General features: G+C 40.6%; 2 protein-coding genes across 3 annotated transcripts in view; both read left to right on the forward strand.

Annotated features, from left to right (window-relative positions):
* spega (striated muscle enriched protein kinase a) overlaps positions 1-4,865 on the forward strand; it is a 48,426-nt gene extending 43,561 nt beyond the window's left edge. For both annotated transcript variants that reach the window (XM_034098293.1, XM_034098299.1), the window contains exons 35-42: positions 369-491; positions 1,114-1,278; positions 1,434-2,076; positions 2,169-2,408; positions 2,790-3,013; positions 3,099-3,174; positions 3,307-3,456; positions 3,532-4,865. In XM_034098293.1, the coding sequence (XP_033954184.1) occupies positions 369-491; positions 1,114-1,278; positions 1,434-2,076; positions 2,169-2,408; positions 2,790-3,013; positions 3,099-3,174; positions 3,307-3,456; positions 3,532-3,769 (1,859 nt within the window). In that variant the 3' untranslated portion in view covers positions 3,770-4,865. The remainder of the gene's footprint in view (positions 1-368; positions 492-1,113; positions 1,279-1,433; positions 2,077-2,168; positions 2,409-2,789; positions 3,014-3,098; positions 3,175-3,306; positions 3,457-3,531) is intronic.
* A 399-nt stretch (positions 4,866-5,264) lies between these two features.
* Positions 5,265-16,550, forward strand: LOC117458117 (carboxy-terminal domain RNA polymerase II polypeptide A small phosphatase 1-like). The gene is made up of 7 exons (XM_034098387.2): positions 5,265-6,132; positions 11,165-11,313; positions 11,515-11,616; positions 12,816-12,872; positions 13,381-13,473; positions 13,944-14,129; positions 14,205-16,550. The coding sequence occupies exons 1-7, from the start codon at positions 6,060-6,062 to the stop codon at positions 14,331-14,333; spliced, it is 789 nt and encodes a 262-aa protein (XP_033954278.1). The 5' UTR covers positions 5,265-6,059; the 3' UTR covers positions 14,334-16,550.
* The last annotated feature ends 233 nt before the right edge of the window (positions 16,551-16,783 follow it).

Below are 16,783 nucleotides of genomic sequence, written 5' to 3' on the forward strand. Positions count from 1 at the left end.
GGACATGTAGTATTTCTAATCTCATCCACTGATGCTATTTGTCTCCCTTTGATGATCTCATCAGCAGTGTGACAAATACTTCAGACAGCTTATCTCGTCTGAAGAATTGGCTCTATTGTTGATGCTGGTGCACAGGCCTCATGGTAAACACATTTTGAAATGAAGGATTGGTTGGTTTGGTGTGACGACAAAACTTTGTCTGGTTCTATTTTTCTACCCTGGGCTCTATAATGTGTGTGGTATCTCAACATGACATTTTGATGCAAATCAATGTTTAATAAGTGATTGCTTAACATAATTGTTTTGTAAGCTATTGTGAATTGATGACAGAATTCAAAGTAATATATGTCTTTTCCCACAATTTGAAGGTGTCCCAAAACGCCCAGGGACTCCTGAAGTCCCCCAGACTTACAACAACACTGCCTTGGTGCTCTGGAAGCCGGCCGACACCAAGCCTCCATGCAGCTACACCCTGGAGAGAAAAACAGAAGGTGAGCAATTATTGTCATTTGACAAACCTTAGAAGTTCCCCTAGCTACTTTTTAAATGAATAATTAAGCAGCATTCAGCTCATTGAAAAAAAATGTAAAATACGTTGTGAAGGGGAAATGAGTTAGCCCATGAAGGGATAGTGACTTTACCAGTGCTGCTTTCAAACCTGTTGTATCATAATTAAGTGAATGAATATAAAGTCATACAAACTCTGGAGTAGCAGCCTTTTTATTAAGCTTTTTGGTCTGATGGATTTCAGTCTGGCATATATTGCCATTTAATCTTTGCCAGGCAGCACTGATGTAGGTACTCACAGAACAATGCGTCACTACCTCATTTCCATTTTAATGCAGGTCTCTTTCAGCGTACTTTCATAACCAATACGTTACGATGACAGGCGATTACTCAGCAGGCAATCTGAGCATTAACTTGTTTGTAAATGCAGAACATTTTACCTTGTGTTTCAATTCAAGCCTTCAGTCTTCATCCATATGCATGTGCAGATATCTATCACTTTGACAACACCGCCATCTGGTGTTCCATTTGTGATCTACAAAAAATATTTGCTATTCACATCAGGGTTTATTTTCTATATTCACACATATCTATCCCAATCTGCAGGTGATCCCAACTGGCTGACTGTGGCCTCTGGAGTGGTCGACTGCTACTACAATGTCACCGACCTGCCAACAGGGGGCGTGTTTAGGTTCCGCATCGCCTGCATCAACAAAGCAGGACAAGGACCGTACAGCAACTGCTCCCATCCAGTCAGCCTGGACTCAAAAGGTAATTAAAACACACTCAACATGTACATTACTGCAAAGGGAGATTATCCTGCACTGGAACACACTGAAAAGACAAAGCAGAACTCCACCTTAACCACCATGAAGGTAGAAATCACACATTGTAATTCTTGTGCCAATCTGTGTCTGTTCTGACAGCTGGAGGAGCGACGCCTGCTGTCGCCGTTATAAAGACAGTTCCAACTGCACCTGAACCAGTCGTCTCTTCCTCTGTGACTGTGCCTCCACCCAAGCCAGTCCAGAACAGCGCTCCCAGGATAGCCTCCACCATCGCTTCCACGTTCACCTCTCCAAAAGAGGCAATCTCCCCTGTTACATCCCAATCTAAAACAGTGGTCACTCCCACCCCTCTGCCATCTCTGCCTTCGAACCCTCCACTACAATCTGAAAAAATAAGTTCCTCTCTTCCCTCTTCACCCCCAGTCAAAGCCCCTCCACCCTTTGTTCTCCCCAAACCCCTGAGTCCAGTGAATGTGGTGTCTCCCATGACTCAGAGCCCACCCATGTCACCGCTAACAGCTCTTGTAACACCGCCATCAACACCAACCAAACCAGCCTCTGTGCCCACATACGCCCCCACCACCACCACCATCACAGCTCGTGTGATCCCCACTCCGGTCTCCTTTAGCCCACAAGTGCTCCAGGCTTCTAGCCTTAGCCCTTTCAGTGAGGGGGCCAGCACTGACACCAGAGGCACCCCATCAGGACGCACTACGCCCTCCACAACTCTACGGCAAGGGGTTCCACAGAAACCCTACACCTTCCTGGATGAGAAAGCCAGGTAAGACCAATACTGACCTTTTGGGGGAACACTTATTTGATTTATTTACTGTTTTTGTCTTATCATGCGACTGTTTTTTTTGTTTAAACCAGGGGTCGCTTTGGAGTGATCCGAGAGTGCCGCGAGAACGCGACGGGTAACATCTACATGGCGAAGATCATTTCCTACAGCCAGGAGACCAAGCAGGACATCCTGAAGGAGTACGAGATCCTGAAATCCCTCCACTACGGAAAGGTCATGGCTCTGCACGAAGCCTACGTCACGCCGCGCTACCTGGTGCTGGTGGCGGAGTACTGCACCGGCAAAGAACTGCTGTACAGCCTCATAGACAGGTAGGAGGAAGGGTATAGAAACACATACTGAGAAACAGTAACTCTGACAGTATACGTAGCATTTTACAGTTGCAGTCTATTTGGTGACTTGAGCCAACTACTTTAATTCGGGGCTAATTGTACTCTTCTTTTAGTAGAACAAATTATAATAATAGTAGGAGGGTATTTATAGAGCTTATGTTCAGTTATTCCCCTGGGAATTAAAAACATTATCACTTTATTATATGATTACATTCGATCTCAGGAATTGGGAGATCTGGCTTGTATTAATAGACACTAATTCGTATTTATTTATCTGGGGATGTTGCTAATTATGTCCTTTGCTTACTTTTCCTGTCTGAGTATTTGATTATTTTTGATCCTCCTCATTGTCTTCCACAGGTTCCGTTACTCTGAGGACGACGTGGCGGGTTACCTGGTGCAGATCCTCCAGGGAGTGGAGTACCTCCACAACCGCCGCGTCCTCCACCTGGACTTAAAGTCCGACAACATCCTGGTGACCAACCTCAACGTCATCAAGATCGTGGACTTTGGAAGCGCTCAGGGCTTCAACCCGCTCAGCCTCAAACAGCAGGAGTCAGGAGCGGGAACACTGGAGTACATGGGTGAGGACAACGACCTCTACTGACTGATTGAAAGTACAGATGCTTTTCATTTCTGTAGTTTAATATATTATCAATCTGATCCCAGCTCCTGAGGTGGTCAAAGGGGAAGTGGTTGGTCCCCCTGCAGATATTTGGACTGTTGGAGTTGTCACCCACATCATGTAAGTGAAATGTGAATTTACAATCATAAGACACTGGTTTACAATATTGAAATATAAGTAGATGCCTGGTAGATAATGCATTATCCTTACAATTGAGGAAAAACTGAAGCCATTGTCTGTGTTTACATCCAGGCTTAGTGGTCATCTGCCATTCGAAGATAAAGACCCTCTGCAAGTGGAATCCAAAATCCTATTGGCAAAGTTTGACCCCACAAAACTGTACCCAAATGTGTCCCAAAGTGCCTCCGCCTTTCTCAAGAAGATGTTGAGCAGTTACCCATGGTGAGTGCCAACTAAATTGTCCTTTACACTTCCTGTTGTAAAGAAAATTAAACTATTTTGTGTGTGTTTTTCCAGGGCGCGTTCGACTACACGAGACTGCTTCACCCAGGCCTGGCTGCAGGACTCCTACCTGATGAAGCTGAGGAGACAGACTCTCACCTTCACCTCCGGCAGACTCAAAGAGTTCCTGGTGGAGCAACAAAGTCGGCGCTCAGAGGCCGCCACCAAGCACAAGGTGATGCTGCGCACCTACCAGGGCTCCCCCAAATCCCCGGCGCCTGGGACCTCACCGCAAGTTCCCAGCCCCAAGTGAGATGACGGGGGAAATGAAGCACCACACATGAGAGAAGGATCTGTCATAAAACACCTCAGTGAAACATGGAAAATGTCAGACTGAGGTTAAGGCGCAGAAAGCTGGATACATCTTAAATATCCAAAGAAAAGACAGGAGTCCATGTCTAAAAGAGATGAGATTGATGAATTGGTGGAGTCCAGAACTGCTCAGAAACTGTTAATCCACTAAAAAGACACCGGATGTTCTTTGCTTTCCTCTCATTGATTGCACAATTTCTTAGTCACATTGTGAATTCTGAAAGTACACTGTTTGGTTTAGATGAACATTGGTCTCCAGATCAGCCTGGAACAACCTTGTTTATGTCACCTTTTTAGTAGTCAACAACTCATGTGAATGTACCAAGCTGCTATTTAATTTTTGCATTTACATTTTAAAACTCAAATCCAAAAATATGTTTTTTTTCTCTTGAACTTGTTTATTTTTTCATGTTAATTTATTTGCATGTGTGTGCCTGCGCGAGCATTTTTGATTCACTTTTTTGACTTAGCATCGAGGCAAAAGAATAAAAGTATTAAGGAGTGTCTTTGTGATTGGTGTTAAGATTCACACGGTAAACATGAACTCTTTTAGGGTGAGCTAGGAGTTTTTGGTACAATTTCTTGTTCTTTGGTTAAAACTCATTTTAAGAAACAACGAAAAGCAGTCTGTAATGCAGATAACATTTTACTTGGAAAAGTCATACACTGGTGAATTGCTGTGTTCCTCTGTATTACCCGTGGTTGGTCAGGTTATTTAAATCGTGATCACCCAGTCAGTGCCTAAATTGGATTAATATCCAAAATATTTATCGTGTAAATGTTTCTCCATTAGTACTAATACACAATTGATGAATTATTTGATCAAAGCAAACATTTGACTGCAATATTTAACATACACACAGTACATGCAGTCCTTGTAATAATAGAACGTCTTGTGTATTGCGCTATCACAGTGTTCCTTTTTGTATGAATTTGGATGGTTGAAGATTTGTAAATGTACCAATTTGCGGTGTTTATATGTGGGAAAAGTTGAAGATGTTTTTATGACATAGTATGTAATAAACTATTGATACAATTGGGAATATGAACTTGCTTCTCTCTGTGGAATAGTTTTGGACTCTGCGTTTCCTAATTTATGATGTCAAATATCTGGTGTCTTTGTAAAGTGCATGTATTCTTCTTACACCCAGCATTAAGCGTATACTATAAAGAAACGTGTCACACAAATCACACACTATACAAATAAAAGGTAAAATAAAGGAAGAACTGTTGGAATACAAATATATATTTAATAAACAAACGATATCTTACATAATATATAATTTTAAAAAGCGTATTAATACCCACGCAGCCAGACATTCCCCTGCTACCGTATTTCGAATGAGAAATAAATGTACACCAGGCAGAGAGACGGCATTTGTGCGACGCTCCCTGACTAGAGGCAGTTTCAAGGGGACCCAAACTGGGCGTTTCTCTGCCACTTCTACAAAAACACCACTTCTACGAAAACTGTTGCTGTTGGGCAAGTTTTCACTTACATTAGCTATTGCACAACAACTACAGTAGTACAGACCCACATATACATAAACGAGCAAGTCGATAAGTAGCACATGTGGTGAAAACGGCGTCATTATAGTGTTGTGCTGCGTAGTATCACAGAAAGAACCGTTAGCTAAAGTTAGTTTGTTTTGCTATCTGTAGCCTAATAGTAAATTACGTAAGGCTAATGTAAATGCCATGGACGCATAGTTGAGCATAGGCTACAAAAATACCCATCGTCAGAAGTGTAAAGGGCATAATATATTTTTTCAAGCAGTAACTTTTACTGTTATAAGTGCTGTGTGGCTAGCCTGCTAGCTAAGTTTTGAGTAACTTTGTTACGGCTACTTTAAGGGACCATCTGCAAACTTGCAAAAAGCAGGAGTGGGAGTGTTGTCCGCAGCCATTGCCTTACTGCGCCACTTTAAGTGAAATGGGAAGCCTTGAAACCTCCATGTTTGTATCTTGAAATTGCGAGCGGAGTTGAGCACCATATTGAATCAAAGTTGCCATTTCCTTGACAAATATTTTATTAAGTTTCACACTTCAAACTTTAGCGTGTATCCGACATCGGACGTGTAATGGACGTGCTGTAAGATACTTTTTGCGATGTTTCCCGGGGTGTTTCGGCTTCTTTTCCGTACATGTTAAGTTGGTTTAACACACCGAGTCTGCGATCAATCTGTAACTTTAACGTGTGAGGTCAGCACTGTAGATCAGACCTGGATGTGATGGACAATCCGTCCTCAATAATCACCCAAGTCAGCCGGGATGAAGAGGGGAGTAAAGCCGCCGGGGAGAAGGGTAAGTCTTTATTTTTGTCCCGGTTGTGTTTTGCACTCATGTCCCCCGAAAAAAGTTGTGCTGCTCCGTGAGTGAAAGTTCACGATCTTCATTTCAGACCGTACTGAGATCTGATTTACTTCAACAACTTTTGCACTTGTGTGAATAGCAACATTAGTAAAGTGGATTAAAAGTCACAGCACTAAAACTGTCACTGTTTCTCACTTCTGAATATTAGGGCTGCGGCCCTTTGGCCTTTGATGAAAGTAAAGGAAGTGACGTACCAATGCAATTATGCAGCTATAAGACATAAATAAAAACATGAAAATGTCCTACAGGCATTATCAGTGATCGAAGAAATACTCAGATGTTTAACTTAAGTAAAAGTAGCAAAAGTATATTGTAATACAACATGTACCGTTGAAAGTGAAAGTCATGCATTCAAAGTCTGACTTAAGTGAAAGTGCACTTCAGAATCATGTGATATGAATGGATTATGATTACTGATCAATTAATGTGAATCAAATCTGTTATCACTTCGTATAAATGGATATATTAAATCCTCAAAAGTGTGTCTGTGTGAAAATCTTATTATTTTACGTGTTATCTCTTCTATCTTGCTGCCATGGCTTACATTAAGTGTATTTGTATTACAACGCTGCTCTGTTTACCTCTTAATTCAATAACGAAGCTGTAACATTGAGATGTCCTCAATGTAACACTAACTTTATCAGTAGTATTTATTCACTAGCATGCAATGTTAGCACCGCTGCTGTACACAATCCAATGAGATGCCACAGAGTGTAAACACAGGTTACTGAATAATCCACTGTCTCGTATCGTTTCCTGCAAACCACAGTAGTATTTCAATAGTCTCTGATACTTAAGATATGGTGGATAGATAGGCCTACATGATAAGTGGCTGGAGTCATGCAGTGGCCTGCTTGTGAATGTGTGTTTTTAATCTTTTACATAACCTCTTCTCCACTCTTTGAAAACATGCTGTCTCTGTTTCCTGCATTAAGAGATATCGACATGATGAGAACCATCGAGAAAACGTTCAGTTTCTCTGAGACTCAATAAGAGGATCATTTTGGTCGACTAAAGTTCTATAGTTTGAATTCTAAGCATTTAAGGGTTATACATTTGCTTACGAAATTGAAATTCTATAGATGTCTAATGGCTGCTCATGTACGGCCATCTCTGATGTGGTATGTAAGTGTTTCTCAACGGCACAACCGAACAAGGTGTTGCTTAATAAACTGAGTCATGTCACTACGACTGATAACATCTTTTATACGCTTAGAAATTCTCTAAACTTTTCAATTTCTAAAACCCTTTATTTAGTACAAAACTATTTTATTCTTAAATGTCACAAGCTGACAGGAGTAGTCTCTTGCTGCATTGCAATAAAATAGATAGGCCTGAAAATAGTGTCAAAGAAGGGCTGCTCGATTATGGCAAAAATCATAATCACGATTATTTTGGTCAATAATTGATATCACGATTCTTAAATACCATAATTCATTGACTTTGAAAACATCCATTTATTGAACTTTAAAACAAAAATAATTTGAACAGTATCTTTTTCAAATCAAAAATCTTTTTATTTAGTTTCGACAATCAATCAATGAACAGTATCTTTTTAACTGTTGATTACCCTGAACGTATAATTTAACTGAAAAACCAATGCAAAATAAATGATAAATGTACATTTAAATAAATAATATGAAAATAATAAATACCAATACAGTGTTTCCCCTACCATTGTCTTGTCTTTTTATAATACTTATTTATAGCACCAAATTGCAACTAATCTATCTACAGTCACTTTTCACATTGAACATGTGCTCTTTTATTAAATAAACTAAACACTTTTATTTTAAGTTATGAGTTTAGTGTTTTTGACCCTAGAAACACAGATGCATTAATCAATAACAATAATCCAGCGCTCCAGAAAATATCCCAACAACAAATATATTGCAACCTAACGAGCTTTTGCATGCTGTTTCTGTTTTCTTTCATTTGAACTTGAACGTTTTATAACCATGACATCACTAACTAATCTAAACGTTTCATTAGTTTGTTTTATTGGAGAGTTTTGTTATCCCCTGAAAGTGTAGCAGCTGTTTAAAAGGCCCTTCAATTCACATAATGAAACTTCTCTTCAAGATTAAAGCACATTTATACATGTTTCTCAGCTGTCAAAGAGGCAGACATTATTAGGAGTGGGAGCGTCGATTACACAAAATGATTAAGGCTTTTAAAATGAACCCTGGGTTGATAAAAGTATTGCACACTGATGTCACGCTGTGATAAATCAGCATATGAATTATTCAATGTTTATAAGTTACGGGACAGGAGAGAACATGTTGAGGTAGGCATTTCAGGAATTAGGTTTTGGTTCTAGGTAGAGTTGCATCTTGTGGTATTTTATATTTTTGACACATTGCTAGTTTACTCCAAGCCTATACATGCTTTTCTCTGCATTATTGAAGTCTTAAAGTGAAAATAAAATAAAGCCCTGAGGATATTTAACAGAGACTTCGACCCCATTTGCACGCATACAAAACAAACCGAATACGATATCAAAAAAGTCTTCCGTTCACACGAGACGCTATAGTACATATAACGGGCCTGTAAGTGGCGCTCTACTTTCGCCACAAAATACATCAAAAGCAGCGATGAAGACCCCCGAGCATGGTTGCCATGGTTGCCCTTCTGTTTATGCCCCGTGGTGGATTTAGCAACATGTAGTTCATGTAATTCTCCATGTCCACTTGTTGCTGATGGTTGTGGTAGAGGAGCTGTAGATTTTGCACTAACATCTGTAGCATGGTCAGACAGTAGCTACTGACCATGCTACAGCAGTGAGCAGGAGAGGCGGGGCTATGGCTTCATCGTTATCAGAAAATGATCATATAGGGCGTACACACGGAGCCGTTTGGCCCTCCAGAGCATTCCGGTTGCAGAGCTATCCACCTTGGGACCCGTTATCGCTTGCGGGGTCCGTTTCCGCGTTTCCGTTACGGTCTCGTGTGAACTAACGGACTATACGAAAGAGAAAAGTAGCGGATACAACCGTTTGCGTTGTCGTGTAAACAGCACCTTAACACAGCATTAGACATCAGAAGATACAAAACCTACAAAATGACATTTCTCTTAAATAACTGTGTATTCATGACCTTTTATTTGTTGAATTAGTAAGAATACAGCAGTGTAAAGCAATGTGATGCTCCAAAACAGCTACTAATACTTAAGATGGGAACATCTTAAATGTATTTAAACTTAGATGTAGAAATGGTAGAGCTAAAGTTATTTAGTTGTTTTGATAATTTTTCAAGCTAAGATTGTCAACATATTATATTTAATTACAATATTATCCAAAACGTGAAGATTTACTGCTGCCTGAATGCAAATTACAAAATCAACTTAAAGACAATAATGATAGTGGTAATAGTTATGGCGCTCTACAGTGCATTTAATCTGCATTTGAAATATGTTTTAAGAACAAGACAAAGACCATTGTTTTGTCTCCACATTTGTACAGATTGTATTGGACTGTACGTCCAAAACACATTCTTTGATGACTCAGATTTAGGAAGACGGGGGATATTTTGTTAGCTGAAGTCGGCAGTATGTCAGCTGTAATCTATAAATTCCTTTTCTTCCGTCCCTTTTATGAATTAAAAACGCTTACACTGTGTTTCAGGGTTAGGGCAGGTCATTTTATATGGTGAAAGGCGTGTGAAAAAGTATTGAAGCCAAGGGACACTGGAGGAAGTGAATGAGGGCAAGGGAGTGAACGCTGGAAAGGATATGGACTCAAAGGAGGGAGTGAGGTCACTAGGGAGTGAAAAAGGCAACAAGGAGAGCAAAAATGAATTTAGGACATAAGGGAGTGATTAATGTCATAAGGCACTGAAAAAGATCCTTTATTTATTTCACAGCTAAGATGTGTCAAATTACCAATTTCTTCTTCCTAGCTGAACGCTGATTTGCCATGACAGTGACTGGGAAGAAGCTACATGGATTTGTGTGCATAAGCCCGTTGTAGCTACACTAAAACATGAAGGCAGCAGCAGCAGCTTCCTCCTCTGATACCCGTCTGTTTCCTCTTCCTGTTTTGGCCTGAGCGCGGCAGAGGCCAGCGGAGGGTCAGACAGGATTTGAATCCAGGAGGGAATGGCAGGGTTTGAATAAAAGAGCGGAGAGAGACGCACAACGGAGGTTTGTGTGTTGGTAACACAGACACGTACGTAAGAGACAGAAAGTGTTAATAGGAGATTTATGGGACAGGGCAATTGGACATTTGGCTTGACACACTTTTGTGGACGCTGACATAATCTCAATGACTGACCTACATTTAAAAGGGAATGGTTGAAGAAGCACTTGGTAAATTGTTCACCTGAAGAAAATAAAGTCTAAAATCCTTGATCACACGTTTACATTGTAACAGCAGGGACAACGCACATAAAATAAAGAGTACACTAATATACTAAATAAAGAGTAGGGTTGATCAATAACGCAACAAAACACAATTGTAAAAGAAGATTGGACAAGCAGCATTTTGCGTTCTTTTTTTTACCTTGAATGTCTTAACACTCATTTTTGGTCTCCACCCACTTTTATTGCACTATTGTCAATAAAACGACTTTACAATACCGTAGAAAAACAAACAGTTTCCAGGAAGTTTTAAAGCACAGCCAAGTACTGTAAGGAGTCTTGTTGTTATTTTACCTGTTGAGCTGCACAGGTGCACACTTCCTGCTCTGCCACAGCTCAGCGATCAACAGATAAGCCTGCGAGACGAAACTCAATCACCTGATGCCAACATTTGCTGACAGGAATCAGCTGGAGAACAATTCAAGTCACCTCCGATATGCACCCCATAGCTATAAGTTCATGGGGTTAGGATGTGTTGTTTGCTTACTGTGCTGTGAAGAAGGGAAGAATAAGCCATTTTTTAATTGGCTGTTAATGGTTAACGTCAGTTGGTATTTAAAATAGACAGACAGAATGCAGCTCGGTGACCGCCTCTTCCTCTCTGCAGGCTCTCCCCCGGCTCCTTCCTCCAAGAAGCCCCGGAGCCGCGGCCTCTTTTCCAGCCTCTTCTGCTGCCTGTGTCGAGACCAGCCCGACCCCCCGCCGGTCAACAACAACGCCCCCCTGCTGGTGGAGGAGAACGGAACCGTCTCCAAGGTGTGTGTACCCCTCGTCTCTCTCGTGGCGTGTTTCTCCTGTTTTGACAGCAGTGGAAAGATCAAATCTGTGTTCAGAGACGAGCCAGATTATAAGTGCATTTACATATTTTGTTCTACGTCTGTGATCCCTCAAATACTTGTATATACCTATTGCTGAGTGCTGGTTTGAATACATATAATGTAGTGTTTTTTTTTTTAGAACCAAGTAAAGCCACTTCTGCATCCAGTGAAGTCAAAAGACTCGGGAAAGATCTGTGTGGTGATCGATCTGGACGAGACGTTAGTTCACAGCTCTTTTAAGGTAAAGCAAAACGGTTTGTTTCTATATATCTTAGGTTTCTATATGCAAATGAAACGGGGGAATTCAGAAATCTACAGATGCAAACAGATACAATAAGTAAGATGAACTCCTACATGTTTATACATGAGATGTTTCTTTCTGCAAGTCTGAGAAAACGATTGTTATGAGAGCAAATGGAGCAGCGCTTAAAGAAAACAATGGCTGCAGTGTCTCGCCCTCATTTCTTACATCATGCATGGACTTAAAGAAATAATTTGTGCTTTTTTTTTATAACAAAGGGGCTGTAAAACACATAGTTGTCCCCTGTGATCACATTACAGCACAAGATAGTTATGTTAAATAGCAAAACAAGTCTTCATCAGGCCCACATCTCCACATCTGGTTGTTGTTGTTGGCTCTGCCGGCGACATTTTAGTCATCGATGACAAATGCCAAACCGAAATGAGCTGTTTGTCCAACCCAAATAAACACAGACGCTCCTAAATACACACACACTCACTCTCACACTGCAGACTGTTTGTCTCTACCTGCTTCTGTCCTGCAATAACACCACAGTGACATTTCATACGGTAAGAGAAACAATGTAGTGTTTTGTAAAACAAGCCTGCAGCCATTCCTGGAAGTAAACAGACTTTCTTGTGACTTTATATTGCTGTTCAGCCATGTTAAAGGAGCGGAATACAAATACTTTATTCATCCAAGGGGGATTTGATTTCTAAGAAAGATGCTCCACTTTAAAATGTCCAATAAAAGTCCAAATAGAATACAAATATTTCAATCCTTTAAAGGTGGGGTAGGTAAGTTTGAGAAACCGACTCGAGATACACTTGTTGTTATATTCCATGGAATGCTCTTAACATCCCGATAGCAATAAATATCTTAAGTGCTTTGACAAGAAATCCATAAAAAACAATTCATCTGTGGAAGCCGTGGCGCTGTAAAAAGGACGACCAATCATCTGAGCCGGCCCGGCTAAAATAACTGGATGGCCTACCTGCCTGTCAGCCTTCCACCTGTGCACTAACTTATCTTGTGCCCTCATTGGTCATGTGCGTGTTGGAGGAGGGGCTCTGTAAGGAAGTGGCAGATTTTCTCCGGTTGTGTATTTTCAAATTCTCACGCACTCGAACCGGTTTCTCCAAAATTACCTACCCCACCTTTAATATTCAATGTAATCATTTTGTTTGCCCTTCCAACAGCCTGTGAACAATGCAGATTTCATCATTCCTGTGGAAATAGATGGAACAGTACACCAGGTAATGTTTGCGTCACACACAATGTCCTTACTGTGTTGTCATCAGTGCCTCACTGCCCTTGCGGTTGTTCTAAAGTGCTGAGTGTAGAAGCTGCTGCCGGTGTTTAAGGGATGTGAAGATGGAGATGCTTGACACTCTGTGGGTCTGGGCCTGATTCAAGTAATCCAGGATAGGTTTGTTCAGACAAGCAAAGCCTATTCCGTATGACTTGATTCAGGAACGCTACCCTTCAGCCTCCGACGCCACGGAAAGGAGACAAAAAAGGAAGAACTTCAAGGAAACAAGTCTTTACTTTAGGAGCCAAATGCTCTCAGTGATCTATACGAGTATCTTCATATTAAGTTTCTAATGATGTACATCCACTACTACACCCATGTGGCACAGGAAGCAAAGATTATTTTATACATCAAAAGAAAGCGCCATGGTTCTTCAGACAGTGAAGGTTTGTAGAAACATGTTTTATTTTGTAAAAGCAGCAGCCGGTTTGATACATTCCTGTGTTTTCCAGGTGTACGTGTTGAAGCGGCCGCATGTCGACGAGTTCCTGAAGAGAATGGGGGAGCTGTTTGAGTGCGTCCTGTTCACTGCCAGTTTAGCAAAGGTGAGAAATACTGCCCTGCTGCCAACTGCTGCTCAGTGTCAATAAGTACAGACCCAAATACTTGTACACTACATAAAATTGTAGTTGAATTCAAACTAAATCGCTGAGGGAAATTGAATAATTGCAGAAGCCAGTGTTGTATACGGGGAATTTGACTATTCACATTTTAAACAATTTAAAATTAGAGGTAGGACGTAAGAAAAAGTGTCATTGGGAAAAGGTTTTACAGGGTGGGCAAAATGTGTGACTTAAATTTGGTAGCACAATAATGACTTGAAAGTTGGCACCGACCATAACTGCTCACGTCCTTTTATTATTGTATTAACTTACAGTCAATGTACACTTATTCTTACAACTGACGTTATCAACCTTTAGCAGCGAAGGCTACACTTGTCCGTGTTGTTTTTTTATTTCTGAAAGCTAGCGTTGGTTTAGGAACGGATCTAATTTATGTGTTTCTTTTGTTTCAGTACGCAGACCCCGTCTCCGACCTGCTGGACAAGAGGGGCGTTTTCCGCTCCCGCCTGTTCCGGGAGTCGTGTGTCTTCTACCGAGGGAACTACGTCAAGGACCTAAGTCGCCTGGGCCGGGACCTAAACAAAGTCATCATCGTGGACAACTCCCCCGCCTCCTACATCTTCCACCCCGATAACGCAGTGAGTAAAACACACCGCCCCTGAGTCATGATCTAAAAAATAACGTTGATGCTGATGACTTGCGTTTTCATCCAGGTGCCTGTGGCCTCGTGGTTCGACGACATGTCCGACACGGAGCTCCTGGACCTCCTGCCTTTCTTCGAGAGGCTGAGCAAAGTGGATAACGTCTACACGGTGCTCAAGCAACAAGGGGCCGCGAGCTAACGGTGTTCTCATCTCAGCTCTGAACAGAACGGCGTACAGATAAAAAAAATCACCCACACCGGAGAGGCTCCAGCTCTCACTGCCAACCAGACTGCTTCACAGCTAACCGAGCCTTCACCTCCCCAGAATCACAACAACACTTCTGGGAGTCTTCAGTGACTTCGATGGCGTCATCACTGCCACCTCCTGGTCAAACAGAAAACTCCTCTGAAAATCAGCTTGTAACTTTTCTCCTAGGAAAGCATGGATGAATGTTTTAGGATATTTCTGCAGTGTCACTGAACTTGCTAAATCTGTAGCCATGAATCCTTTGGACACAGACTGGGTACTGGACTTCTCTCCTCGATGCACAACATGCAGGATTTTGGTAAGCAGGAATCAAGTGAAAAGGGTAGATTTACGTACAAATAACCCTCGTCGGTCTTGTCATTGAAAGAGAAGATAGTGTACGCGTACTGTAGATGTCTGTTTTTGAACAAAATTCACTTCACACCCTAATTCTTTTCATGCATGTGATCCCTCTTTGTCATTTTAGAGTGATGTGATCAAGTATTTTTGAATAATCATGACAGTGTTATGGATGAATCTGACACAAAAAAAAAATATAATCAGGAGTTTATAATTCACTAATATCAAACGGATTGGACAGCACTTTACAAGTACAGTCCCCCCTCTCAGTGCTATTGAACTGTGTGAATTTAGGTCAGAGAAAATCAATATACTCGTCTAATCCCTTTTTAAAATAGTTTTATAAGTGGGAATTGAGCCCTATTAAACAAGCAGTAAGACACTAATAAGAAATCCAACCATCTGCACATGACAGTGCTAGGGCAGCTGATTTCGAAAGGTGGTTTAAAGCCTGGTGGACAGCCAAAATGAGAAACAATTGACCCCAGAGACAAAAGGACCAGGTTTAATTTTTCTCTGATGGGTTCTGGTCCTCGTTTTAAAGCCACTGACGAAACTTGAATTTCTCGCAGCATATACAGGCTGTTTTAGCGGCGGTATGATGCAGGAAAGGTCACAGTTTGGCTTGTCTCAAGCTACAAAGTGCATTTTATTTTTCCCTAAGCGGTACACATTGGCTGGAAACTATTTCAGGACTTTATAATAGAAATGTGTCGAGATTCAAAGGAAAAATCCACGCTGTGACACTTTTAATAAACAGCTATTGGTATTTTGCACCTCTTTTCTGTTATTTGGATGGATTCTGTTGGATTGACATGCCGTAAAGGTGAGGTAGTTCTAGTGCAGCTACAATTGAGTTTAATAGAGAAGAGGTAGACAGTCAAAGTACTGATTCTGCTTATTATTCACTCAAAACGGATATCAAAAAATGAATGATTTGACGATGGAATTGACTTTGAAAACTCATTGACCACATTGGGTCGTACACATTTAAATCTGTATATTTTTATAAGCTCTATAAGGTGATGTTGGTCCAGCAGTTTGTCAGAGCAGTGTTATTTCCCCCCCTCATATGCGTTGACAATACCATGTGTTGACACCGTAGATTTGACGAAGAGCCTCCATAACAGGGGCAGGGATGACAATTAAATCCGCCATTTAAGAGCTATAACATTATTTTTCTATGTTTAACAAATATTGTCAATCACAAGTCTTTCCTAAATAATAACTGATTCATTTTTCTCACCGTGGAGTGGTCCTCTTATACAATATTTTGCAATTCGTTTTCCAAAAGGGGAAACATTTTTCTTGCTGTTTTTATGCAAGACCTGATTGGTTACCTCGTATATTAATAGGTAATAAATGCATCGGAAACGCCAGCAAATTACTAAAATGATAGCATCATACTGTTGTAGGCACATAACAGGGTTGTCATTTTTGGTGTGTGTTTTATGTAAACCATCATCACATGTCTCAACTAGGTTCATTGCTTTGGTTTTTTTCATTTCCTTGGCAAACAGGATTATGAATAGGAAGTCATTTTGATTACATATAAACCCAGTGATGTCACTACAGGGGCCCATTCACTGATACTGTACTTCTCACACATTCAGTAGATATGTATATTTTGTTTTGCACAGTAATACAGCAAACAAATGTTCATTAATATATGGAATATTCATGTTACTGTACTCATGATTGAATAGATGTAACCTTTCATTTTTCTTGACCTGTTTTATCATACCAAATTATATATGGACTGTATGTAATAATGCCATTTCCTCCCCATAAATGCTAAATGAAAAATGGTCCAAGTGTTATTTTGTTGATAATTTCTTTTTTCTAAAACAAATAGATTGAAAATGTAGCATTTGTGAAAATGTGGGTGTAGGCTATAATATATATTTTGTTTAACATAACACATAAACAAATATTTAAAATTCATTTCTGAATTCGCTATGTTTAATTGACAACTTCTCCCCTGTTAATCACAACATGATTAGAAATAATTTAATTAAAGAGGGTGCTGATAAAAGGTAAGC

Source organism: Pseudochaenichthys georgianus, chromosome 2, assembly GCF_902827115.2.
Source record: "Pseudochaenichthys georgianus chromosome 2, fPseGeo1.2, whole genome shotgun sequence".
NCBI lineage: Eukaryota > Metazoa > Chordata > Actinopteri > Perciformes > Channichthyidae > Pseudochaenichthys > Pseudochaenichthys georgianus.

What these genes read in the sequence shown, in the direction of transcription:
- LOC117458117 (XM_034098387.2), top strand. Translation starts at nt 6,060, where the DNA reads ATGGACAATCCGTCCTCAATAATCACCCAAGTCAGCCGGGATGAAGAG. An exon ending in TAGATGGAACAGTACACCAG is followed by an intron (nt 12,873 to 13,380) that starts GTAATGTTTGCG and finishes TGTGTTTTCCAG; the next exon opens with GTGTACGTGTTGAAGCGGCC. An exon ending in TCACTGCCAGTTTAGCAAAG is followed by an intron (nt 13,474 to 13,943) that starts GTGAGAAATACT and finishes CTTTTGTTTCAG; the next exon opens with TACGCAGACCCCGTCTCCGA.